We start from the raw sequence: 26,985 nt of genomic DNA, 5'->3' as shown, positions 1-26,985 counted from the left end.
CATTAGCTTAGTCACAGGTTGTAAATTACTGCTTGCAGGTTCAGGCAGACATCATGACCAGGTGACACTAACACACCTGGGATGTAGGATCCCAGAGTACAAAGGGGCCTTGGGCACAGGGCAAACAGTCAGTGCAGCAGCACATCCCTTACAACAGGAAACTTTCATACTTACACTTTCATTTGTATTGAGAGTAAAGTTGATGTCTGACACTCGATCAAAAGAAACACTGTAAAGAAAGTATAAGAATTGCTAATCACCCATAGGTGGCTATAAACAATGCTCTGAAATTCTCAGAATTTGAAGTACTTAAATTATTATTGTAGTCCCCATCAGTAATACACCCACCTACCTTGCTGTGTTCAACTGTGCCCTCCCTGGTACTAATGAATGGATACAGAGGACAGCTGGGATGGGAGCCTGTTGAGATGAGGCTGTGAGCTCCCTGACAGCCTTTCTACAATGTATTTCTATTTTCTGTGCCAATTATAGTTCCAGGGATCATACCAAGAAAACCAAGAAAAAAAACTTCCTAATAACCATGTCCAAACACTAAAAAGCACAAAAACACTATCAAACATGAAACATAGGGCAATCCTGTCATCGTGTCTCCATGACAGTGAGGGGTAAATGCAGTCATAATGAGCTACATGACTGTCAGCGGTGGGACAATGTCATCAATCTTCAAAGCTCAGTTCTAACCAGTCACCAGCCCAAGCACCATATTCTGAAAGAGAATGCCAATTCTCAACCAGTAACACTTAGAAGAGTCCAGATGGAAAATCCAAGATGTCGAGCAGGGATGGGGTGAGGATGGTGTGTGTGCATGTGTGTATTTTGACTCTGCAATAGATTGCTAACATGGCAAATGTATAAATGCCTTATGCAGTGTTTGTTCTTGTTCATTCTGGACAGAAATCAGTCAATGTGGAGGGCAGCTGGATGCCTCAGTGCCTGCTGTTTGCAGTAGAGCCTCTGCTCCACAGTGCCAGAAGTATGCTGTCAAAAGACTTTAGCTTCCCAGACTGCAAACTCAAAAAAAAAAAAAAAAGCCTATAATGGTTAAAGTCCAACACTTACTGTAAACTACTATTATGTGTCACAGTGGACTCAGTGAGAGTCACTGCCTGAGATCTAATCACAGTGGCTTAAATTTTTCCTTCACCCCTGTTCTCAATAACCCATGATCCTCATGTTGGGATGCCAATCTCCTGTACATTTCCATCCACTGCTTTGCCACAGTTTCTAATTCCCTCTCTGCCTTTGACCCTGAACACAAAACAATGGTTAGAGTGCTTTGCTCTTGGAAAATAACCCAAACATCCTTACAGGGACTCCCCCAGAGCAGAAAGCACATGTAAGCAGGGTTGATCTACTGCCCTGGTCATCTGCTGGAATGCAGTACTCAACAATAAACTATACAATGAGTGATACCTGTGAGCAGATAGCAAACATGGAAAGGAATTACTGAATTACTTGCAGTAATGCCATTGCATATGCTAAAAAGAGCAGAACAGTGGCTGGGGTCTTTATAAAAAGGGTAAGTGGAGGGCAAGGGCAGGCACCTATGGTACCAGATGCTTAGAAAGCTGAGGCAGGAAGATGCTTGAGCTCACAGCTTCAACACCAGTAAGGGGCAAAGCAGTAAGACTCATCTCAAAAACAAAGATCACTTGCCCCTGACCCTGCAGGGTTCCTTGGAGTGTGTCCCTTAGCTATTGAACTAATTACCCAGGTACAAAATTGTATGCTGCAAATAAACAGGGTGGACCTCCCAACTCAGGGATTTACAGAATCCAAGAAGTCAGGAGATTGGCAACACTTCACAAAAAGCTTGTGTCACCAAGGAAACAGGAGAATATACTCACTTGCCAATGTCGTCTTGATCTGCAAACTTCTCATCGTTGAAGCCAAACTGGTCAATAAAATTGGACGTCATTTGTTGCATCTGATAATCAGAAAAGGCCTGGCAATCCCAGGACCAGTGACAGTGACATCATGATTCTAATGACATTCTATACATTATTTGCCCATTTGTGTTCCAGAAACCACTTTAATTCACACAGCCATGTGGCTTTAAAAGTTGGTGTGTTTTTCTTTAAAAAAAAGAAAAATCAAATAATTTCAGACACATTTTACCCCAAAAGGGGGAATTTTGAAATGTGATACACAAATTGCTCGATTACACATCATAAAGAAATACTTAAGTGATCTCACTAAAAAGTGACTATTATAAATAGTCTCTGGACAGATAACAGATAACTGGGTAACCTTAGTGTGAAGAGGTGAGAGACACGTAAGTCTGAAATTATCAGAAGTACCATCATCTCCAAACACAACCAACAGCACCCTAAACTGTAACACACCACCCACAATTTCCCACCCTCCCCTGGTCCCCACCATATCCCTACTCCCATCCACCATAGCAAAAACAGCATCAAAGGAAGAAAGACTGATGGACATAATCACGACCCTACGAATGAAATGCTGGTCTAAGTCTTGGAGGCTGGGGACAGTCTGAGATAAGGAACACTTACTTCTTCTATACAACCTACCTGAGAAATGGGGCAAGAAGTTTTAACCTCATTAGAAATTGTTCAGAAAAGCCTGGAATACTGCAATGTCTACAGAAGAGGCAATTCTATTCCATCAGGCTCAGGGGAGTCTTCCCAATTGGAAAATGGGGGAATCTTATACTGGGGCCCAATCCAAGTGCTGACAGTCTACTGACGACATCAGGAAACATGCCCTCGCTACACAAAGACACCAAGTGCAGCCTCACCTCCTCCCTCTCATCCAGACAATGAATACAGGACCACAGGGTCACCCTATGAGTACCACATGTGGTCAAGGACAGAACCAGAAGTGGGACCCATGTAACAGCACAGAGGGCTTTTAAGGTGACTGGCTGCAAAGGAACAATTGATTGATTTCTCCTTGGTTCTTTACCTCAGCAGAGCCCACAGACCCCACCCTCCACTGCACAAATACATCTGTCATTCATCTTGACCACACTAACTCTTATAGCAGGGAATTATGGCATGGATAATCTAAATTGTATGTAATTTAAAAGTAAACATCATGTTTGGCTTTGGAAGTAATATTTTGCTCAGGTGTGAAAACAAAACAAAAACAAGGAAAACCTAACCAACCCAAGACTCACTTTCCTCTCAAGCAAGACAATACCCTCCCCAATCAGGCTCCTAGAGATGGCATGACATGAGTTCGTGGGTATATGGGGACAGTGAGCAGCTGGCTACAAGGCAGGCATTCACAGTGTACCCAAAGAGGTGGTGTGGCAGGACTGTACTGGGTAAGGTCTGGAGAGCAGCTGAAGTAGTCACGGGAAGTTGATTAGAGCAGAAGAAAAGGAAAAAGTTCTAGAACTCTGGGGAACAAAGTAAAATGGGACAGCCACATCAGCAAAAGAAAACCAGGTCCTCTGACTTGGAGCCTCATTGCTTATGAGGCAAAACAGATGCTTGATACTTCCCAGGTGTATAAAGGACCCATGGGTTATCTGTTGAGCAAACAACATAAGATGGGCTATAGATTTATCTAGACTAGAATTTCAGAGCAAGGCAAGGGTCCCTCCTAGATGCTCTGTTTAATGTATTTATTGGTTTTCTTCAAACTCTTCATGCCACTTGTAATACAATTCTTTTGGATATAACTAAGAAGAAATGTTCCTCGAAGTTCAACACTTCACCAGTAAATATATAACAGCAAATACACTGCAAATGTATGTATACATACATGTACATACACAGATACATTCACATGTACCCACATATACTTTTTACTTGTCAATCCTATGCACCTAGACAGAGCTATGGCAACTGACAGAAGACGGGATCAGAGACTTCTCTGTTCTCGGTCTAGCACAGCTTCTGAGAAAAGAAAAGGACTTCCTGTCTGTATTGGCTTTCTACACTACTGCTATAGAAGCCAACAAGGCCAAAGTGAAGGGCTGTACAGTCTACATGCAAGAGTGCTAAAAATTCACATGTCCCAGCCTGGAAAGCAACACACATGGCTATAATAACATTAAGGAGTACTGTCAAGTACTGCCATCCTGGAGAGGGTGGGGACAGATCTCTAACAGTACTGCCATACTGAGTGCTGAAACTGCTCTGAACTGAGTCTGACTTATCCCAAGCCTGCATGTGACATGGGGTGCTAGAGGTGTCAGCTTACTTCTGACACCTGTCCATCCAGAACAGAGGAAGAGCTTGTTTCCTCCTCACCTCTGGGAAGCAAAGTTGGGGCACACTAGGAACCCAGAAAGTACTAGAGCAAAACAAAACTAACAGAGACACACACATTACAAGACACTGGCTCACTGCTCAGGCCCACATCTGTGACGGGGTACCTTGTAAATGACTGTCCTGCATTCTGCACACTTAGGGGCTCTGAGAAGGAAGCCCAACTTTAAACAGGAAAGAGAAATTTAGCAACCTGTTATCTACAGATAGACATTCTGCTGACAGTGGAGACTATGACAGTGCTGATGTTAGGTTAACCTAGTCCCTCTTTCTCCAGAAACACACTTATATCAGATTAATTTCAAAACAGTCCACGATTGGTTCATATTTAAGTATGCAAAAAAGAGCCACTGCAATAGAGTAACCAGCGATTACTTCCTATATAGAGAGGTTACAGGCAAGGAATAGAGCCCCTAAGCTGAGGGTCCTGGCCAGGGCTATGTCAGGAAACCCCAGTTTTATAACTGAACTGAATGAGAAAACATCCCAAAACAGACATGGCTCTAGAACCAGGTATTAAAATAAATGAGACAATCCACTTTCTACATGCCTAGAAAAAACGTCTAGATTGGATCCATACTGTAAGTTTAGGCATATGCAAAGTCTTCAGTTTGATTTAGAGTAGAGAGAGGATATGTATAACAAAGTTTACCAACATAGTTAGGAAGATATTCAAAGCATCCTTTTTCTCTTTATGTATTTTTAAAATTACTTAGTGTGTGTGCATGTGGAGGTCAAAGTCCTCTGACTCGTCAGTTCAGTTCTCTCCTTCCACCATGTGGGTTCTGGGAATCAAACTCAGCTCTGCAGACTTAGCAGCATCTCAATGGCTGAGCCACCTCACAGGCCCAGGCATCTTTTTCTTAATACTAGATTTCAACAAGTACAAACCACCTTCATAGGTCTCAACCAGGCTTTGTTCTAGAGTTATAGCAATGCATCTGGGCTCATGCCTGGTCAAGCTGATTGTCTGAATATTCTATGGTATAAGTGGGACAGTACTGGGCACTGACAACAACACAGAGCTGCTTGTAGCACAGTTTGTTGTGCTGGGCTCCTAGGTAGTCAGAGCTTCTTAAAAAAGCAAGAAGTGTGCTTTCCAAGAAAACACTGCTTCTCCACTAACTTTAGGGGAATGGCTGCAAACCAAAGCTAGTGTCAAGAAACATAGTGAGACCAGCAAGCACTAAATTTTCATCTTTCTGTCTGGGAAAGACTAAACTTCTTCAGCATCAAAAGCAAGCCAATTGCTCAGTTGCAATACTGGAATGTGATGGGCATGCAACTTGGAAGCAAAAAACAGCTATGCAAGAGAATTAGAAGCTTCATACTGCGCTGAGACTGAGAAAGAAGCCAAGCACCTGCCAGTAAAAAGTGGTGGTGAACAGAATTGTGGAGCTGGCCATCTACTTCTATTTTGAACTCTTAAACTCAACCCCTAGTAGAAACACAAAACCAACTGTTAGATTTCTAAGAATAACCAAAAGTATGATACGTTAGTACATATCAATATCAAAATCCTGTTTTTGCCAGAAAAATTAAATGTAGTTAACACATGGAGACAAGTTGGGGGCAGGAGTGTCAAGAATGATTCGTATTAAAAACTTCATTTAGATGCTACACAACACAAACTGCGCTGAGGGAGGATTATCTAGATTCTGTTTACTGTCGCTCTTAACCAAGGTCTCTGCCATGAATGTAAGTGACAATGCAGTGCCATTAAGGTCTACACAGTGAGCATGTGAAGTGACCTGCTATTTTACTTGTTGCATGTAGTGCTCATTCCTCATTCTCACCCAGGAACACAACAGTATAAGCCCATCTGGCAAGTCCCCAGCTCTCCCTGTTTAAATCATTTTTGCCTAATTGGTAGCAACCCCAAACCACATTCTAACACAGTGACAGATGCTGACTCCCAAGGGCAGCTAAACTATGCATTAAGATAAAAATAAATAGCAAAGCTTTAGGTGTGACTCACTTGCTGCAAAGAGGAATCCTGTGAGAAACCCGTGTCTTTAAAGTCAATTTCATCATCACTGGATGAATGAATATGGCAGGTTGTAACCTATATGCATAAAAATGTAAAAAACTATTTAACATAGAAAAGTGGTGGACATTTTTATCAGCATTTTTTATGGAAAAAAATATCACATTCAATTTTTGTTTCGATGTACTAAAAACCAAAAAACCCCAGAAATAGCAGTCAGGTTGTCAAGCACACCCAGTCAATGTAGAGTCCACTCTCTGGCTGCACACCCAGCTGGCTGGTGGTTCCACTCCTCAGGACTAGCATCCCCAGGAATCACACAGGAAGGATGAATTATTCCATTCAAGGGGGAAGGCAGAAGTAATACTACAGTGTGCAGATGAACTAGCACATATGTCAGGCCTGTGGGTAAAACACCACCCTAGGGGTCACTCATGAGTCACTACAGAGATCAGTTTATAGATAATCATTTCACTTCAGTCTTGACTTTTCTACCTATACCAAAATAAAAAACCAACAACAAAAAAAAACCACTAGTCACAAATGCTCGTTAAGTCAACAGTCCCCTGACTAATAAAAGACCCTCTGAAAATGTGACCTCCCTGCCCCATAGAGAGTAGTAAACTCTCAAAAACTAAGAAAAACACCAACATGAACTATTCACCATTCATGGCCAAGTGATGCTTGCTAATCAGAAATGTGCTGAAAGAGGTTAAGGTAAGCACAGATCTAGCACTGCACTGAAAATAGCCCTCACTGTTAGCACCTATGAGAATGAACAGTCAGTGAAATTCTACAAGTGTTATACTTTTGAAGGTCACTTACATTGAACTCTCTAGAATTCTTTATATTGTTTTACTATCTAGTCTAGGCTTGCTTCAGGATCAGATCTACCTGCTTCACTCAGCCTCCCAAGTGGTAGGACTACAGGCATGTGTTCCATGCCTGTTCTTCTGTGCTTTTAATTTGAGTATTCTAGGTAGAGGTAAGATGTAAGTGTTCTTCTGCCAAATTTAAGGCAACTTCATAGCCTGCCATTAGCAAACCAGTACACACCATGCCAGGTCAATGTGTATTTGGGGCATAACCAAAGTAGAGGGCAGAGAAACAGGACAATTTGAAGTTAGCTGCCATGAATAAAGAGAGCTGAAACTTAGCTGCTTCCAGGAGCTTTGTCTAAGTTCAACTATGGTACAAAGAAACCTTAGGCCAGTGATTCTCAACCAATGGGTCACAACTCGTTGAGGACATAAATATTTACATTATGATAACAGTATCAAAATTTCAATTATGAAGTAGCAATAAAATAATTTTATGGTTGGGAGTCACCACAACATGGGGAAATATATTAATGGGTCACAGCTGAAAGAAGCTGAAAACCACTGCCATAGGCTTTCCCCCCATAAAAATAAGAGTAAATCATACCATTAAACAAAGAGGACACTTTTGTGGGGCAACTAGAAAGAAACAGATATGTGGCTCCTTTGAAGCACTTTCCTCCAGGGAAGTGTTTATAATGTCCCCACTTTGGAGTCGGGCTCTCATTATGTAAGCTAGGCAGGCCTTGAACTCAGGAGTCTTTTGCCTCAACTAACATTATTGAGGTGTATTACTACACTCAGTTTACAAGGTCTTCTCCAAAGACAGTTTAGCTAATTATTAACAGCACAATGCATGCAGACCTTCAGCTGTGAGTTAGTGGAGGGTGTGACTCTGAGGTCATCCATACCATAATTTAATTTCACTTAATCTGAAAGAATTAATAAGCAAACTAAAGAGAAGGTTTCATTGCCTCATAGGGGATCAGAATTCCAACCACTCACCACCAGCTATGTGTAGACTGAGTTCCTGATCTATATCACACAGCCCTTCTGAGGCATCTGAAGTTCAGAAATGCCACCTTCACTTCTTCAGCTAAAACCCTAGACTGTTCACAGCTGCCCAGCCACCCTCACAATGTAAACCTGATCAACCACTCTTCACCAAACCTACCACCAGCTACTGAGTGGGTTAATGAATGATGCCAGTGAAGCAGCTTACCCTGCAGTCTGTGTTCAGCCCAGAAGTCACAGAGAGCTTCCAAAAGTGTACATAGATTTAAGTTACTTTTTACTTCTAAACCAAGTGGTTTCTCATCTTAATACAAAGTCAAGGCCTCACTGCTTGTCTTCACTTCCACCCTTGTTTGCTCTGTCACAACAGCTACAGCAGACTCTATACTCACCCCTGCACACAACTACAGTCTCTCCTCTGGGGTCTTTGCACTTTGCTTCCCTCTCTTTGGCTATATTAATGTAGCTGTAATAAATTTTTCCTTGAGCAGTGTTTTAAAAAATTTATTATGTACGTACATGCGCGCATGTTACAAGGGCCATAACACATGTATAGAGGCCAGAGGACAACTGTTTAGTCAATTCTGTCCTTCCATATTTACAAGGGTTCTAGAGATGGAACTCAGGTCTCCAAGGCTTCCTTGCCTGCTGAGCATCTCACCAGTCATTTGACAACCTATATCCGAACCTTCCCAACTTGCTTCCTGGCACTAGCTCCTCAGCACTATGACACAGAACAGGTCATTCAACAAAGTGCTGCTTCCAAAGTGTTTCTCCCCTACTTGATAAGTACTAGTATCTTCAATGATTGGCACTGCAGGCACTTGAATGTCTACAATAACCAACACTAGCAAGTCATTAAATGACACTCTTGCCAAGGTCGCCATGTCAGTGAATGACAGCTGCTGCAGGACTGAAAAGGCAGCTCCCAAGGTAGCACACTCTTTCACAATAGCAGTCAGCATTGCTAATGTGTCAAGAGAATGAGCAATGGACTGACCGTACCCCAAGACTCCAAAGGAACGAACACCCTAAGCAGGAGGAGAATGCTGAGTGAGGAGCTCATCAGCAAGAGGTGCCACCATAAGTTCCTTACTAGGGACTCTCGGCACCTGCCAGCTCCAGGGCTGGGGACATTCTTGCCTTCACCCTAGCTAGTAGCTACATAGGCAACAAATTCACACAAGTGTGTGCCTATCACTCCACACCACCTCTAGGCCCTGTCTGTCAATGCTGAGAAAGAAACAGCATTGCTTCTAAAATACTCTCTTTGCTTGAGGGATAAGCAAAAACTGAGACAAATCCAACTTCTCAAAGTTAGTACAAAACATTTTCTAGTTTTCATTTTTATCTAAGTCCTTGCCAATTTTTAGAATTCACAATTCTTTTTATCTAACTAAAACATGAAATCTTAAAGTTGGGTATGGTGATGCATGCTTATAATCCAAACATTTGAAAGGCTGAGGTAGAATGATTAGAGTTTAAGGCCAGCATGGGCTACAAAATGAAACACTGCAAAAACAAAACCAACCCAACAACCCAGCCCAATCACCCCAAGTTTAACATTCCAGCTCCCTCACATGAACACCAGCAGCACAGGACCAACTACACATATACTTTGGCTTCATTCTAAATGAAGGGCCTGAAAGACTGGAGATTTCTCCATCTCGGAGCCAAGTTAGAATACTGCAGTGGACATCACAGGAGCCAAGGCCCACACAGCTTACACTGATACAGTGGGGGCAGTAGGACAAGTGTGGTAGCAGCTATCCTTATGTGAACAAGAAAATATTAAAATATGCCAAAGCAACATACCAACATAATGACTTCAGCTATGAATACTCCTCAACAGTGTAGAGATTTATGAGCCACAAAAGCAACAAGGTAAGTAGCAAATCTAGTCATCTACTTGGTGAACTCAATTAATACCCAAATGACATCTCCAACAGTGAATGTGCTTTTACTAAGGCCACACACTACATTCACAGGCACTGTCACTTACTCAAGGATAAACAAGGCCCACAGTATTTACCAAATTATATTTATAACAGTATTCTACAGTAGCCTACTGCCCCCCTAGAACATGTACCTAACCCTACCAAAGTAAACTGAATATAGTCTGGGCTGGAATATAACCTGAAGGAAGGAAGTAAAACCTCTTTGGTGACTAGACTAATCCTTAAAAATCTTTAAGAAAGAAAAGGCCTTAAGCCAACCCAAAAATGCCAGCGCAGCAAATTCTTGGGAGAGAGGCTAATCCAACAGGACATCAGCATGCTTTGGTATTCTTTTATTAATTCATTATTTTTGTGTGTTTGGATGGTACACACAGGACATACACGTGGAAGTCAACTTATGGGGAGTTTATTCTCTGCATCCACTGTGTAAGTTCTGGGAATCAAACCCTGGCAGCTTTATCCATGGAGCCTCCTCACTGGCTTCTTTGAAGGCTTCTCCCAAGGTCATCTTACTGTTTAATACCTCTGTGGTTTAGGTATGATAACATCTAAAGGAGAATGGAACTGTACTTTGAGTGAAAGATGGTGCTCATATCAGCTTTCTCTCAATGTGGAATGGCTGTAAATGTCCACCACTCAGTATTTATAAAATCTCTGCATGCTCGTGAATGAGCTGAGGAAAGTGTAGGCAGCAATGACACCCTTCTTTACTACAGTCTGCTCTCAAACAAATCTGCTGCAGTTACCCAAGATTACAGTTGTTTTTCTTTCTTTTTGGGGATGGAAGTGGTGGCGAAATAGGAGGGAGATGCTTCTTGTAGTCTAGGCCTCAGTCTTGCAAAGTAGCTAAGGCTGGCCCTAAACAACTTGTGGGGTTTTTCTGTTTTTGCACCTGTGTTTCTGTATGTGCAGTGCATGTCTATGTGTGGGTACTGTGGAGGTCAGAGGTTAGGACCTGGAGCTCACCATTTCCATCAGGCTGGGATCCTCCTGACTCTCCCCTGATGCTGGGTTATAGGTATGTGCTGCCATGCCCAGGTCCTGGGGATTGAATGCAGATCCTCATGTTCCCACACCAAGTGCTCTATATAATGAGTCATCTGCTAGCCCTAGCCTTGAACTTGCAATCCTCCTGTGGATTATAGGTATGAACTGATGTCCCACAGAAAAAGTTTTTTTTTTTTTTTAAAGCTCAGTAACAGGCTTTAAGTGGACATTTTTGACTTCCATCTTTTTTAAAATTCAATCACAGACTAGGCAGAGCTACATCATAAGACTCTGTCTCAAAAAAGAAACAAAGTCAATCACAGGTGGATAATTTTAAAACTGTCTGAATCAAAATACTCCTTTATATACAAAAAACAAAGGACATCTTGGTAGATGCATCACTACAGTATGATTGAAGTGGGAACCCAACTGGAATAAAACATCACAACACTGAGGACAGTGCCACTCTTCACAGCAGCCAACTACTAGCTGGGGTGGTTTCAAACCAAGTCTCAATTGTTTTAACCAACTGACTAGCACAGAGAGGCCGAAACCACCCAGATATGTAATCGTTTTATAAAAAACTGCCCATCCTGCTGGCCAGCACTGTTGAGTGTGGGTTTGTCTTTCATGCAATGGCGCACATACGGGAGCCCTCAGACCTACTGTAACCACATATTTCCACAAAGCTTCCTTATACAGTCATCTCTTTTCTTTTCGTTACTTACTAATTCTGTATCAACCCCACCTTAAAAAGTCATTACTTGGGACTGGAGAGAGGGCTCAGTGGTTAAGAGCACTGGCTGCTCTTCTAAGGACCTGGGTTCAATTCCCATCAACCACATGGCAGTTCACAACTCTCTGTAACTCCAGTTCCAGGGGATCTAACACTTTCACACCAATGCACATGAAATAAAGTTAAATAAATATATATAAAAGCCATTACTCCACTATTCCAGTCAATGGAGAAGCAAAGGTCTATGCAGAGGGACACAGGATGACCCACTGACTCTGTAGCTCTTATCTGAAGAGCTGCCTCCTGCTACAGAACTAATTTGTTAATGATTGAGTATTATTTTAAGAAACTCAAGGAACAGTGGCTAGTGCTGAACATTACTTCTCAGTCAGGCCACCACCTGATCACCAGGTGCCACATCTGCAAAAACTATAACAAAACAATACTCACCTTAAAACTTAATATTTTAAAAAAAATTCCAAAGTCCAATATAATTTTAAAAAATTATCAATGCCATTATCCCCTGGCTGAAAATACCAATTCAGTTCACCATTCTAAAGCTGAAGTTCCCGAGTCATCTATAAATCTCTCTTCCAAAATGGTCATAAAGTGGGAATAAACTTAATTCTGTAACAAGTAGGAGCATCCATAGGAGTTGGGGTTCTAAGCACTCAGTAGCAACATGAGGCCCAATGTACAAAGCCACAGAACAAGAGAAAGGCAGAAGATGGTGCTGAGGTGCTTAGGGACAGAACCCAGGTGAGACAAGACACTAATATGGACTGTAGTGGACATGGGTGGCTTTTTAGTACCTTTTTGCCATGCAAGGCAGGTCACTAGGAGATGACTGAACAAATCAAGAATGCTGTGAATACTATCTACTTTCTGCAAAGCGTTACAAGCTTATCTTTGGCCCACATTCCAAGTAACCAAGCAATGGTTGAGAGCACCAAAACCCCAGAGATGTAACCTTGTGAAACCTACTAGATCTACCGTGTTCCTCTTGTTCGTCTCTCCCAAGGAGCTCGTGCAGAATGTCTCCCATCGCTCCCTGACTTCATCGGGAAGATCTTCAGAGTGAAAAAGGAAAAAAAAAAAGCATTATCATACAGTGACCCACAGGGACAAGAGTGCACAGTCTCGAGGAGTAGCTGCATGAATAGCATGTGGGGGAGTCCAATCAGCGGAAGTCCTGGGTATGGCCAGCCTAGTGGTCCAACAGACCCAGTATACAGATTTGAGCCCCAACAACCAGCCCCATCTCACCAACAATGCAGGCCTGATCTGGGTAAGAGTCGAGACTTAGCAATTACTAACAATGCTTTGCTGAAATGAAACATGGAATTGTATCTTCAAACAACTCTTCTGAAAGAGGATAGGTCTTTGGGGTGGGGTCAGAGTAAGAACTGTATGTGGTTAAGTTTAAGAAGCCTACAAATATCAGCTTCTGTCCTCTACCGGGATCCTGAGACAAATACCAGGCTGATGAAGGAATGATACGCAGAACCCTGCTGGATGCTAAGATTGCACTTGTACTGTCTCCTACATGTTAGCTTCATAAACAAAACATGAAGGGATGCTCCACAGCCTAATCCTGCTTTCTAGAGAAACTTTAAAAGAATGACTTGCAATGGTTTTCTGAAAAAATGAAGGCATGACTACACATCTTAGAGGCCTAACTATAGAAAGGTGATCGATCACCTACAGTTCTGGTTTAAGCAACCATACACAGGTGCACACTTAATGCAGGCAACTTCCAAGAAGGAACAAGAACAAATGGTCATCTCTCCTTGATAAGGATACAAACCATGAGGAAGGGCGTGCACTTCAAGAAGCAAAATTATAGGAGGCCCAGTCTCAGTTTTTCTGTTACTGGGTAAGAACTAGGCTTTCAGTGCACACTCAACAGAGCACCACTTTTTACCAACACTTTTATCAGTTTCTTGCTTCAAAGAAGTTTCAGAACTAACTATATCCTCTGGGAGAGAGGCCTGCAGGTCAGGGCATTTGGTACTCTCATTCTGGCAGAAATGGATTTGAGCTCTGAACCCTATATGGAAGGCACACAAGTCACCTTGGGCTAAATAAATTTAAATGCTGGTAGAAAAAGAACCCGTAAGGAGCCAAAAATTCTCATTTTGCATAGAAGAAATGCTGACAGTGCTTTAGTTTCTCAAAAAAAGGAATTTAATTCACAGGTAACAACAGGAGGGAGGATGGGTTAGATTCTGGATGCAAGAGAGATGGTTCAGTGCTTAAAAGCATTTGTTACTTTTCCAGGGAACCTAGGTTCTGTTCCCAGCACCCATTCGGTGGCTCACAACCATCCATAAAGTCAAGCTGCAGGAGATCCAACGCTCTTCTTCTGACCAGGTACAAATGTGGTGTATATACATGCACATAAGCAAAACACTAATATATACGGGGGATATATTTCTTCTGAAGTATAGGAAGAAAAAGGAAGAACTACCATAGCTTGAGTGCTTCTACTCCAATACAGAAACAAGGAACCAGATCAGAGACTGGAGGGATGGCTTAGGGGTTAAGAGAACTGGCTACTCTTCTAGAGAACCTGGGTTTGATCCCAGGCAACTCACAACCACCTATAATTCCAGTTCCAGAAGAAATCTGAAAACCTTTTCAGACCTCCACAGATACTGAATGCACATGGTGTACAAACACATATGGAGGCAAAATGCCCATACACATACAATAAATAACCCCCACCCAAGACAGGGTCTCATTACGTCGCTATTTGGGAACTGACTGCACAGACCAGGCTGGACTCAAACTCAGAGATCTGCCTGCCTCTGCCCCCCAAGTGCTGGGATTAAAGGCATCTACTACGTCTGGTGAATAGATTAATCTTTAAAAACAGAACAAAAAGCCAGGCCACCAACAGAGATCTGTAACAGGAAGTGACTCCAGCATGCTGTTTGGTTTCTAAATGGACAGCAGCAATCAGAGCAGCAGTATAGCTGAGAACCACATGGTTCAAACATTCTCAAGAGCCACAGTGAGATAGTCAAACAATCTCTAAAATGTAAAGAAACTTCAATCTTTGTTTCCCAAAGTGTAAATGTAAAGTGTTCCCAGCACTTTAACCCCTCGCCCCTCTGATCTCACACAAATGTAAAGAGAATTGTTTAAATGACTTACCTTTGATAAGCTGCTGTACTAACGCACTGTTCGGACCCTTGTCAGTGCTATGCACAATACAATTAGCTATCCTTGTGAGGTGTCCCATGTAACCATGCCGTCGTCCTCCCTCAGCCCTGACAAGAGGAAAGAACAAATACTCAGACTGAGAGGATGACATTCAGCAGCTTCTCAAGTGGAAAGTACATACATAACGCAAGGCAGAGCAGCATGCTAACAGGACCAGCAACAACCACTGTCATAGACAGTATCAGGAGCAAACATTCACCAATGCCCCACACCACTAGAATTTTCCGTTACATTTTGGTAAAATTCTGAATTTTAGACTTTAGTCAGATTATAAAAAAAACTGAGGTCAGAATTTTGTTGACTTTTCTCCACCAAAAGACATCAAATTTTATTTGTGCTGACAGACAAATCATAACTACTAATGGTATTTCTCAACTTGAGACAGTGGCTTATCTGAGAACTTGGACGAGGTAAGAAAAGCAGTGCCCTTGCACTTGCTGAAGGCCACATAGAACAGAGGCCAGTAAAATCAGTCCTCAATGTTTTCTTCTGCAAAGATCTACTCTTTCCAACCACATTCATTTTACACTAAGACTATCTTTTTAATATCCATGACTTACAAAATAAAAGATTTTTGTTGGAGACAGCAGGGCAGAGCTTAAAAGGAGAAAATCCTTTCAGGAGCACTAAAAGATGACAACATCTTGGAGGCCCGCCTGGAAAATACAACACCTACTGGGTAAACTTCAGGGCGTGCATGGAATTTGAGGCTCACACTGAGCTACAAAGGCTGCCTTTGGCTTCACAGTAAGTTCCAGAGACTCTAGTGTCCCCAAAGACAACTTCTTAACCCTCCCATACAACCTTAAGGCCACAGGTAAGTAAAAAACCAAAAGACTATTTGCAAAGTTTTGGACATAGTGAAGCAGTACAGAAAACTCTTAGGACCCCAAGCTTATGTGGCTGTTGTTGATTCACCTGGCCTTCAGAACATAGGCCCATAGAAAGAGAAGAGTATACAGGATACTTATGTACTAGTCCAATGAGGCAGGAAGAGAGAGACTAGTAGGTGGGAGGTCACAGAGGACACAGAACCAGAGGTATCCAGCAGACCTCACATAGGTCCCCTAAAGGAGCTCCATTTGGAATAACGTGCCTGCTAATCAAAACCCCTTGCCACAGTCACATATGCTAGCACTAGTTTCCGAAATGGCCACATCAAAACCCATCCATGCTTCTTAGTGTTTACTAACCACAAAAAACAACAAAAGCAATCTGATTCCTGCCCTGAGTCACTTAGCTCCTTCAGAAGCTGAATACAGATCTAAACAGTGATGACTTTAACAGTATAAACTATTGAGAATCTTAGCTGGTAGAATGAAGCTTAGCTTGCACTAAAATACTGGGTTTAATCACTTGCACCTCATAAAACCAGACATGGGCACATGGTTGTAATCCTAGCACTGGAGAAGAAGCAGGACCAGAGGTCCAAGGTTACCCACAGCTCAACCTCAACAATGACATTGGTGCCAGCCCCACCCCACCCCCAAAGGAAGGGGATGTGGGAAAACAATGTATCTGTGGTGAATGGATAAATAAATAAATAACGATGGTGGATCATTCTATGTTCTGACTGCAGTGGTGGTTATATACAGGCTTCATATAGCACTCATACTTCCTGAGATTGGTCATCTAGGAAAGGTATATCCTGACAAATGAGAAACAGATTTAAATATAACTCAGAAGGAAACACAATCACATTCATAAACACACTGGTTAAGCAAGACAATGCCTATAAAGAACAGTAAAGCCAGATGGTCACCTCCTCCCCACCCACTAAACCTACGGAAAACAAAAGCTGAACTGAAACCATAAAACCACTAGAACAAAAGACAAATACAACACTGGTCTGGGCAGAGATATTTTGGAAAATACCCCAAAACACGAATAATATAAGCAACAAAAAGCAAATGGGATCACCTCAAACTATGAAGAAACTATAGTAAGTAGAAGGTATTCCACACAAGAGGTTAGTGGAACTGAGAGCATTTCCACAGTGGAGCACAGCCAGGAGAACACAGAAAGGCCAACAGCAAACCTCTCCTCATTCTACCTAAATAATGCTTATGATATAGTCATTCCTCAAGAGAAGACATACAAATGGCCCAGAGATACACAAAAAGATGCGGTATCACTAATTAACAGGAACACACAAACCATTGCTAATGATCAGAACTCCCTTTTCCTACCCTGGCACACATATAAACCACCACCTAGTTAATGCCATCTATAAGCTAGGTGTCACTTATACAAACACACCCAGCATCATACAGCAGCACACCCTGAAAGTACTTTCCAAACCTACCCTCTACTGCCTGTTTCAGAATCTGGGGATGATGTAAAAACTCCTAGGGCATTGAAAAGAGTACCTGCTAGCCACTACTGTTCTTGCTACTACCACCAGTACCACCACCACCACCACCACGATGACTACAGCCACCACCGTATTGACATTTTATGTAAGAAAGTTGTGGGTAGGGTCAACTAATGCTTCACCAAATCTTGACAACGAAGAAAATATTAAACACTGTTCCCCTTTAGGTGTATCCCTGCAGTGATGCTTTACTCTGAGAGCAAGTACATAGAATGCTCTGTCCTGAGGGGGTAATCACTGCACACCAGGGGAGAGTCGATTTTTGACTGCTTTTATTCAACTCAATACTATTCTTAGAAAGCCTTCCAAAACAGCAGAGTTCTAAGAACTGACCAAAGGTTAGTAGAATAGTATCTGTTAGGATATAACTTTATTTTCACTTTCTCTAACTAGCAAAGGGGAGATGGTAACATTTTCTGTAATATAAATCAAATTGTACTGCTTTCAGAAACAAGTGACTTACTGTTTCTTCTCATTTGCATCCCAGGCTTCAAGGATTCGCTCTATTAATTGACATTTTTGGAAAAGCTAAATAAAAAAGAATACTCCAATTACTTCAATTATTCAATAATGGTTAAAGCATTAAAATACTAAAGCAAACCAAGCTTGTTGGCTCCGCCTTTAAGACCAGCATCCTGGATATAGAGGTAGACAGATCTCTGTGAGTTCAAGGCCAGCCTGATCTAAACAGTGAGACCCTGTCTTTAAAAACAAAAAAATAGGGCTGGAGAGATGGCTCAGAGGTTAAGAGCATTGCCTGCTCTTCCAAAGGTCCTGAGTTCAATTCCCAGCAACCACATGGTGGCTCACAACCATCTGTATTGAGGTCTGGTGCCCTCTTCTGGCCTGCAGGCATACACACAGACAGAATATTGTATACATAATAAATAAATAAATATTTAAAAAAAAAACAAAAAACAAAAAAATAAATTACATAAAAATAAAACTGTCTGTGGTTCTTAGTTACAGGAACATCCGAATGCAATATGGTATGGCTTACTCCAAATCCCCTAATGGACCTGGCCACACAGGGAACTAGATAACTTGTTGCTAAGGGTGTTGCCACAGTAAGCAGTGAACCTGAGGCAAAGTGAAGATTTGTTAACTAAAGAAAGCTGGTCAGCAGCATAGGGCCCAACCAAAAGTCAGACAATGAAAGTATGCTCTGGCAATCTAGCACAGAACTAACACAGTGATCTATTTTTCTGTTGTTTGCTTTATTTTACTAGGGATGGGGGAGGCAGTTAAGACAGGGTCTCATGTAGGGCAGGCTGATCTTGAACTCACTGATTCTGTATTTATCTTGTAAGTGCTATATTTATACACATACACAACCATCCCTGGCTTAAGTCACTTTTAAATGTGGGCAACGTAACTTGAACGTATCTGAATGCTTGTGCAATATTGAGAACTTATGTCCTACCAAAACTCTAGCAGTCAAAGAGAAGCAGCTGTGAACTGCAAACTTCAATGAGCAAGGGCACTTGTCTACTCTAGTCATCTGGCTACTCAGCCAGCCTTTCTGCCTTCCAGGTCTGGGAATAAAAACATGAGAACTAGATTAGATAAAGTCATAGGAATGTAGAACTCTGAAGACTGACCCAGAAAAATCACTGAGAAATATGAATTTTATACAAGAGACTCCTGACTCCCAAGTCAGGTATCACTGTGCACAGTTATAACCCCATCTCTTGGGAGCCTGAGGCAGAAAGTTCACGAGTCCAAGATCAGTCTGGTCTACACAGCAAGATCCCTCTGTCCCTTGCCCATAAAACAAAAGAGACCCTAAAAACATTACTCAACATTGACTAAAACTCATTTTGCCAAACTTTTAGGCACTTATTCAGCACCAATAGTTAAATTCTGGTGTGCCAAAGTAGTGTAAAAGCATTCTCAGCAGTACTTAATTATCTGCGGTTCTTTTAACACCCTCAAGGTTTGTTCAAACTTCTAATAGTTGCCAGGAAAGAAGGCCTACAATTCATTTAGCAGTGTTATGTCCAGGAAGTGATTAACAAAATAACTGGTCAACGTGCAATGAGCATGTGGCAGCTAAACCTTACGACATGGAAGCTACTCAATCTTTAACTGTGGTTAATTTCACACCCTGGAAAACAACAGTAACAAGGAAATAATGCTTACATGCTTCAACAACAAATTGTCTCCAGTGGAGTCTTGATCAGTAATGGTGCCATTTTCTGCATTCTCAAAAGGACTGGCAAGAATGAGCGCAACACAAATTTCCACTTGAGTATGTAGAAAGTTATTCCATGTGTACTTGAAGAACATGTCCTACAAAATAAAAGTGCAGTCTTTTCAGTAAGCTCAATGCTGAAGCCACCACTTTAAACATACAGACAGCAGTAATTCTTTCAGGGTGGGGAGACGCTCAGTCAGTTAAAGTGGTTGCTGAGTTAAGTGGAGGATCTGACTTTGGATCCCCAGTACCTACTTAAAAGCTGGGCATAGTGGCATACACGTCTGCAATCCATCCAGTGCTGGGAAAGTGAATACAGGTAGAGCTAACTGACGAGCTTCAGAGTCAATGAGTCTCTCTGTCTCAAAAGACAAGGTAGAAGGCTACCAAGGTGACTTAGTAGGTAAAGGTGCTTGTCACCAAGACTGACTTTACCTGAATTTCACTCTGGGAACCCACGTTCCCACATGATGAAAGGAGAGAACCGACTCCTAAAGCGTGTAGTCTGACCTCGATATGGGATCCACGTTAAAAAGAACAAATGGTTTAATATTTAAAGGGGAGGTTTCAAATACTACTTCATAGTCCATATAACTATCTGTTCATTCAAAATGCTTGAATTTGCATAGACTATATTAGACAGTAGAGGAAAGTTTCAGGAACATGAAGAAAAAATGAGCATAGCCTTCTCAAAGAGAAAGTGTTAAAGTGATACAAACATCCAGCTCAACCATTCCCAGGCTCTTCACTGTGCGGCTCCAGGTAGAATTACCACTGCTTCTTCAAACCACCAGGCATGCAGTAAGCTTTGTTTTGCACATTCATGAACTGAATTAAGGTTCATTTTTAAATGAAGAAATGTGATGCAGAGCATTATTTTTATTGAAAAAAGGTCTAGATTAACCTAACAACAGCACTGTCATAGTCTCCACTGTCAGCAGAATGTCTATCTGTAGATAACAGGTTGCTAAATTTCTCTTTCCTGTTTAAAGTTGGGCTTCCTTCTCAGAGCCCCTAAATGTGCAGAATGCAGGACAGTCATTTACAAGGTACCCCGTCACAGATGTGGGCCTGAGCAGAGAGCCAGTGTCTTGTAATGTGTGTGTCTCTGTTAGTTTTGTTTTGCTCTAGTACTTTCTGGGTTCCTAGTGTGCCCCAACTTTGCTTCCCAGAGGTGAGGAGGAAACAAGCTCTTCCTCTGTTCTGGATGGACAGGTGTCAGAAGTAAGCTGACACCTCTAGCACCTCATATCACATGCAGGCTTGGGATAAGTCAGACTCAGTTCAGAGCAGTTTCAGTGCTCAGGGTGGCAGTATTAGACAGTGAGTTCACACCTATGTCAATTTATAAGACTTAGGCATTATCAAGGGTGACTTCATGAGGCAGAATCTCACCAATATGACACCAATGCTGTTCAGTTCCATCAGATCCCCATTTATACTGCTGGTATTGGTTTGAAGCAGGCTGGATATCAACCTAATCACATTCAACCGAGTGTTCCCAACAGGAGGGTCCAGTATACCCCATGTAGTCTTCATTACACTTTTCTGAGGAAGAAAAAGATTTAAATTAAATTCAGTTAAATGAATAAATAAAAAGTCCATGTGCTGACACGGAAGGCCAGCTAACATCATACCATTTTTGTGTGAGAGAAATCTAACTTTTAGGCAGAATCTTAACAAGAAGTCAGAAACAAGTACATATGGTAAAAGGGGAGTGTCTGCCCTGAGAAGTAGGATGAATGGTTTGTTCTTGTCTACAAAGGGAGTGTCAGTGATATGAAATCACAAGACAGAAGCAGATGCTGTGTGTTCTGTCAGGAAAGAGTGACAAACTAAAATGCCATGCTCTCCCTGAAGGTTCTACACACGTCCTCCACTTCACCTATTTCCAGAACCCACATAGTAGAATGGAAGGAGATAAAAGGCTCCTACAAGTTGTCCTCTAATTTACACAAACTTCTTAAAAAAACAAAACAACACCAAAACATAGTACGTAATGCTAATTAGGGTAAGTCTCTTATTTCCAAGGTTCTCAGATTGCCGAAACCAAGATTTTATCCTTGGCTACTCTCTTCTGCTGGCCCATGCCTTACAGTTCTACTCCATGGAACTCGGGAGACTTTCGAAAAAGCTTCATGGTGCTTAGGGGTGATTACCTGCTTAGCATGAATAGACTACATTCAATCCTTCGTGCAGCGAGCAAGTTCATTAATCAATTAAGCTTCTGTAAAAAATTCCTGAATCTACTCATACACTTTATCAGAGTGAAGTCTCACTCACTGCTAGAGTGAAAGAGACTCAGTTATGAATTGGGGCCATTGAGTCAGGTGCCTCTTTGTTCACTTAGGGAGAAGCTGAGTGGACCACCAAAGACAAAGCAAGGGTCCTCATCACACCTCTCCTATCCTCTTCCTCCATTTTTCATTGGTGATGCTCTCTCTTCTAGATCTTTTTCTTACTCTGGCTCTGCCAAGAAGGATGCCACTGGCTGCTAAACACTGAAAAAAGTTCCCTAGGGTGAATGAGCTGAATGAAGATGCAGAGCTCTGGCTGCAATGGGCCCAACAGGACCTTGACCACAGAGAGAACTGCTAACTACTCACAACAGACATGAGTGAAGCTAACCAGACACTTGGGATTTGGACTTAAGGTATCTTGTTACCCCTCCCTCAAAAGGTTAAGCAGAAAACAATGTGGTCAACTAAACAAAAATGGTCCTCACAGGCTCATATATTTGAATTCTTGGTCTCCAGGAAGTGGTCATCAGGATTAGAAGGTATGCCCTTGTTGGAAGAAGCTTGTTAATGGGGATGGGATTGGAGGTTTCAAAAGTCCATGGCAGGGCCAGTCTCTCCCTCTCTGCCTGAAGATCAGGATGTAGCTCTCAGCTACTGCTCCAGCACCATGCCCCTTACCCTCATGATGATAATGGACTAAGATTCTAAATTGGTAATCAAGATCCAACTAATGTTTCCTTTTATAAGAGTTGCCTTGGTCATGGTCTTTTTCACAGCAACAGTACAGTAACTAAGTAACAAGACCTCATATAGAAGTGACCAATCTATATACTAAATTCTCAATGACTCATACCAACGTATACACTACAGATGGCACTGGATCCAAATGACAGGGTAAATGAAAAGGACCATGGAAGACCCAGATGCTAGAAGAATCACAGTAGGAGCAGTGTGATTCCTACTATGCCTCTTTGGCACGTCTCCTGAAGTTCCACTGTGTTCAGGTTTGCATACAGATGCTCCTCATAGAAAAGCAACACCCTGCACCAGGTCCTTTCTAAGTTGTATACCAAGATCTCGGTGGACTGTATCTCAATTAAAACTTTATCTGTCTACACTGTCCCCAAGATCATACAAAATACATTTCAAAAATCAGGCCAGGAAAGGCTGACTTTACCTCAAAAGCCTAAAAAGACTGTGCTACATATAGGAACATGTTTACTTTAACTGATATATAGGTTCTCAAGGAGGTACAAAACAAAAATGTGAGTTTACTAACTAGATGTTTTTAATTCTGATTTCCCCTCATTTAGAAATGCATATGGATAAAAGTCAATTTAAAAATTAGCTTACAGGAGGCACATAAGGCTCAGGCAAGATGATAGCAAATTCAAGGCCAGCCTGAAATATATAGCAAAACCCTTCCCCCGACTCAAAAAAAGAAAAAAAAATCAACCAGCAAAAAAAAATAGTTCAGAGGCAGCAAAACATAATAGTTTTTTACCTTTAAAAGTATTATGCAGGCTGAGGAGATGGCTCAGCGGCTGAAGCACGTTCCTCCTAGTATGAGTTCTATTTCTAGAACCCAGAGATTCGAGTGGCATCTGGTACATGCATACACATACTTTTAAAAACATAGTGTGTCACACTAATTATAATTATGGTCGTCACTTATTTCCAAGGTTCTCAGACACTCTAGTGACTGCCTAAACCAAACCCATGGCTGCCAGCAACACTTATGACAGCAACCCTACCTTGGGTGGTTCGAGAAGAAGTTCATGGAAAGATCCAAGTCTTCCTCGGATGGCTTCTAGAACACTCTTGTTAACTGAACAAGTTGAGTGGCCCATGCCTGGTGGGCAGATCTCTATATGGCCTTCAAACCTGGAAAACAAATCAAGGTAACTATTGTAATTCAGAATAATTCACGAGAGTTCTCCATGTCAACTCTGCAGGAACACACTTCAAAAATCTGTGACTATATTATGGTGATGTCAGAGAAGAGGCCGAGAAACGGAGAGAAATAATACTCATGAGATTAGCCACCATGTCCTTAGAACATAAAGGAGTTAAGGTATTAGGTGAGATATTATGCCATATCTCCAGATTCCCCTGAACCATTTGTCTCCTGTCACTGCCATACTGAAAGGTAGGTCTCTATTAGATGAAAAAATGTGGAATCAAATGGAGGGCTGACCCAAGTCACAGGACACAGTGCATTACCTGCCAGCTGGAAATGTTAATAATAAGCAGGCCCCTACTTATTCCCTTGAGCATTTTAGATAAACAACACTGATTTCTATTCTGGTGGTTTAATTTACTCTACATAAAAATTAGTCTTCAATCATTACACTTGTTTCTTAGGGGGAAAAAAAAAAGTCCTAGGTCTCTAGACTTGAGGTGGGAAGAATTTCAACCACCAGCCTCTGGCACCAGGTAGCTGCTCACCATTATAGTGAGTACAAGGTAGCAAAATGGAGGAGGGAGGATAGGTGAGGGAGAAGGGACAAAGAATGATTCATGTGCTGAGGAAAGGCAAATCTGGAAAGATAAGGGCAGTAAAGAACAGGCTGAGGTAGATGCCCTGCTTGCCAGGACTTGTTTCATGAACCTGATAAGCTATGGGGGTCATGCTGACGTCTGTGGCTATTGTCGCCATGGAGGGCCCTGTGGATGCCCGGAGCCTGGGCCACTATCTGTGACCAAGAGATGTACACTCACAGGGGCCATGATCAAGATTCCTTTGCTGCCACTCAGCACCATGGTGATATCTGGCCTGGATTGCTGCCAGGGGCCATGTCTAGGTCTATGGCCCTGCTGCAACTAGGCTGAGTTGATGTTTATGGCTCCTGAGGGCTATGCAGAGGTCCACAGTCTGGACCTACACCTGAGGCAATGATATTCTTAGAGGTTCAAGTTGCTGCCGGGGCCAAATAAACCTGGGTGGCCCATGCTGTCACTCAGGGCCATGGTGTCATCCAGTCCCAAACTGTGGTCATCCATGGGCTATGTTTGGGTCCATGGTCCTATCACAGCCAGGATCTGTGTCAATGTCCATGGCTCCTGTTACCATCAAAGACTGAGTGGATACCCTGGATCCACCAGGGGAAATGTTGGCGTTTGAAGGCCACGCTGCCATTTGGACCATGTTGATCAGAGCAATCTGCAATGCCAACTAGGGTTGCAGTAACACCCAGGCCCAGGCTGTTGTGGAGGACTATGTTTGGGTCCATGGTCCTACTGCAGCCTGAGTCTGTGCTGTCTGAGGCCTGTGTTGCCACCAAGGGCCACACTGATATCTAGAATCTGGACGCACACCTCAAGCCATGTGTGGGTGTGAGAATTTGAGGGCCACGCTGCCATTGGGTCCATAGAAGAGCTAACCCTGTGGACTGAGATGCAGGTGATCTAGCATTGTGAATGCCTGTGGGAGATAGGGCCCTTCATCTATGGTAGAGTAGGCGAGGGAAAGATGACCTCCCCGGCCCCACATTGCCTGTGGATGGGTAGGAGAGCTGGCCCTGAGGTCATCATTGGTATTGTCCTCCCCTGGCAGAAGCACTAAGAAAAACAGGCCCTATACCTCACCTAGGTAGCACAAATGAGCTGATCCTATTGGCTGGAATGCAGGTGAGTGAGCCTGGGGGAACATGGGAGCAGGAAGACTGACCCTGCCTATTTCTCATCTGCAATATAGTGGCATGGGCGAGGGGGCAAAAAAGAAAGCCCTCCCTCCCCTTGCCCCCTGCAACAACTGAGAGACCTGGTCGCAGAGCCACAAGAGTGGGAGAACTGGCCTTGTCTCCCACCAGCTACAACACATGGGAGAGTGGGCACAGCATCTCACTGGGCAGTACACTAGAGCTGAAAGAGCTGACCCTGTTGGTCAGGGAACAAGTCAGCTGAGCCTGTGGGTGTAAGAGCAGATGAGCTGCCCCTGCCCCCTCTCTAAATACCATGGTATGGCAAAGGTAAAGGAAATAAGCTGGACCCTCTCCTTGCTGTCTGCTACATTAGGTGAGCTAGCTTGGGTGGTGACAATGAGGGAAAACTAGCAGGCTGACCAACCCAGCTACCACCCAGGCCCAGAATCAGGACTATGAGGGAACCCACACCAATACCTATCCACCTCATCTATGAACTGCTAGAGCATGTGAAGGGGATGAACCTACAAATCCAAAGCGTCAGAAAAGCTGATAGGCACTGAAGAAACTTATGGAATTTGCCTTCAATGTGACAAGGCTAGCCATTTGGGCAAGAAACTGTTCTTGCCTTGGCTGCTTGATGGTATGCTGTATATAATGGACATGCAAGACTCACCAAAAAAAAAAAAAAATGACATCTGAACTTGCCAAAAGAAGGTGGCAAGTTCTTCAGGGTTCCCACTTCATGAAAGAGTCTGCCAAACATTCTGCAGAATATAAAGTGATTGACAAAACAATATAAGATTTCAAATTTCCTGCTTCATGGAAAAACCTGCCTAGATACTATGGGTGTGTAGGGTGAGGATGGATGTCCCAACGTTACAGAAGAACTTTGGGTGATTGTCCAGGCAGTTAAATGTCTCTGTCAATTCTATCAAGTCTAGAATTTTGGAAGTTGCTTACAATGCACTTCCTTTTTACTCAGGTAATATTATATCCTTCTGGGGTCTTTGATGGAGTTGAAGACACATAGTTAAGAGTTTTGAAAAAAGATAAAATAGATACAAATATTGTAACTGTAATTCTTGCTTGATAACTTTTGCCACATGCAATTTTACTAAGCTAAAGTTAAAACCTTCCTTTTTACTTAGACAAAAAAGGGAGGTGATGTGGGATTTCCCTCTGTAGTGCATATGTTTTATTACCATTGGTTAATAAAGAGGCTATTTTGGCCTATGGCAGGGCAGAATACAGCTAGGCATGAAAACTAAACTGAATGCTGGGATAAAGAAGGAGAAGTCTGGCAGACAACAAGTAGCTACCAAAGGAGAAAAACGCAGGAACCTTACCAGTAGTCCACAGCTTCATGGCGATATACAGATTAATAGAAATGGATTAATTTAAGATGCAAGAGCTAGCTAGGAATATGCCTGAGCTATTGGCCAAACAGTGCTATAATTAATATAGTTTCTGTGTGATTATTTGGGTCTGGGCAGCCAGGAAGTGCAATATCCACTTACACAAAGATACAGGATCT

The 26,985-nt window shown here is 42.4% G+C and overlaps 1 protein-coding gene across 21 annotated transcripts in view; it reads right to left on the bottom strand.

Annotated features, from left to right (window-relative positions):
* Positions 1-26,985, bottom strand: part of Ppp6r3 (protein phosphatase 6 regulatory subunit 3) — a 134,596-nt gene that overhangs the window by 21,274 nt on the left and 86,337 nt on the right. For 5 of the 21 annotated variants that reach the window (XM_041660739.1, XM_041660741.1, XM_041660734.1 and 2 more), the window contains exons 9-17: positions 23,559-23,688; positions 20,960-21,112; positions 19,510-19,659; positions 17,831-17,895; positions 14,925-15,040; positions 12,750-12,835; positions 6,244-6,330; positions 1,869-1,966; positions 175-229 (exon numbers count right to left, since the gene is read on the bottom strand). In XM_041660739.1, the coding sequence (XP_041516673.1) occupies positions 175-229; positions 1,869-1,966; positions 6,244-6,330; positions 12,750-12,835; positions 14,925-15,040; positions 17,831-17,895; positions 19,510-19,659; positions 20,960-21,112; positions 23,559-23,688 (940 nt within the window). The remainder of the gene's footprint in view (positions 1-174; positions 230-1,868; positions 1,967-6,243; positions 6,331-12,749; positions 12,836-14,924; positions 15,041-17,830; positions 17,896-19,509; positions 19,660-20,959; positions 21,113-23,558; positions 23,689-26,985) is intronic. The other 16 variants (XM_041660742.1, XM_041660743.1, XM_041660737.1 and 13 more) reach the window with 5 other exon arrangements.

Source organism: Microtus oregoni, unplaced genomic scaffold (assembly GCF_018167655.1).
Source record: "Microtus oregoni isolate MIOR12 unplaced genomic scaffold, Mior012 000012F_ref0000307, whole genome shotgun sequence".
Taxonomy (NCBI): Eukaryota; Metazoa; Chordata; class Mammalia; order Rodentia; family Cricetidae; genus Microtus; species Microtus oregoni.
Note: the sequence above shows the minus strand (reverse complement) of the source record. Positions and strands in the feature narration are given on the sequence as shown.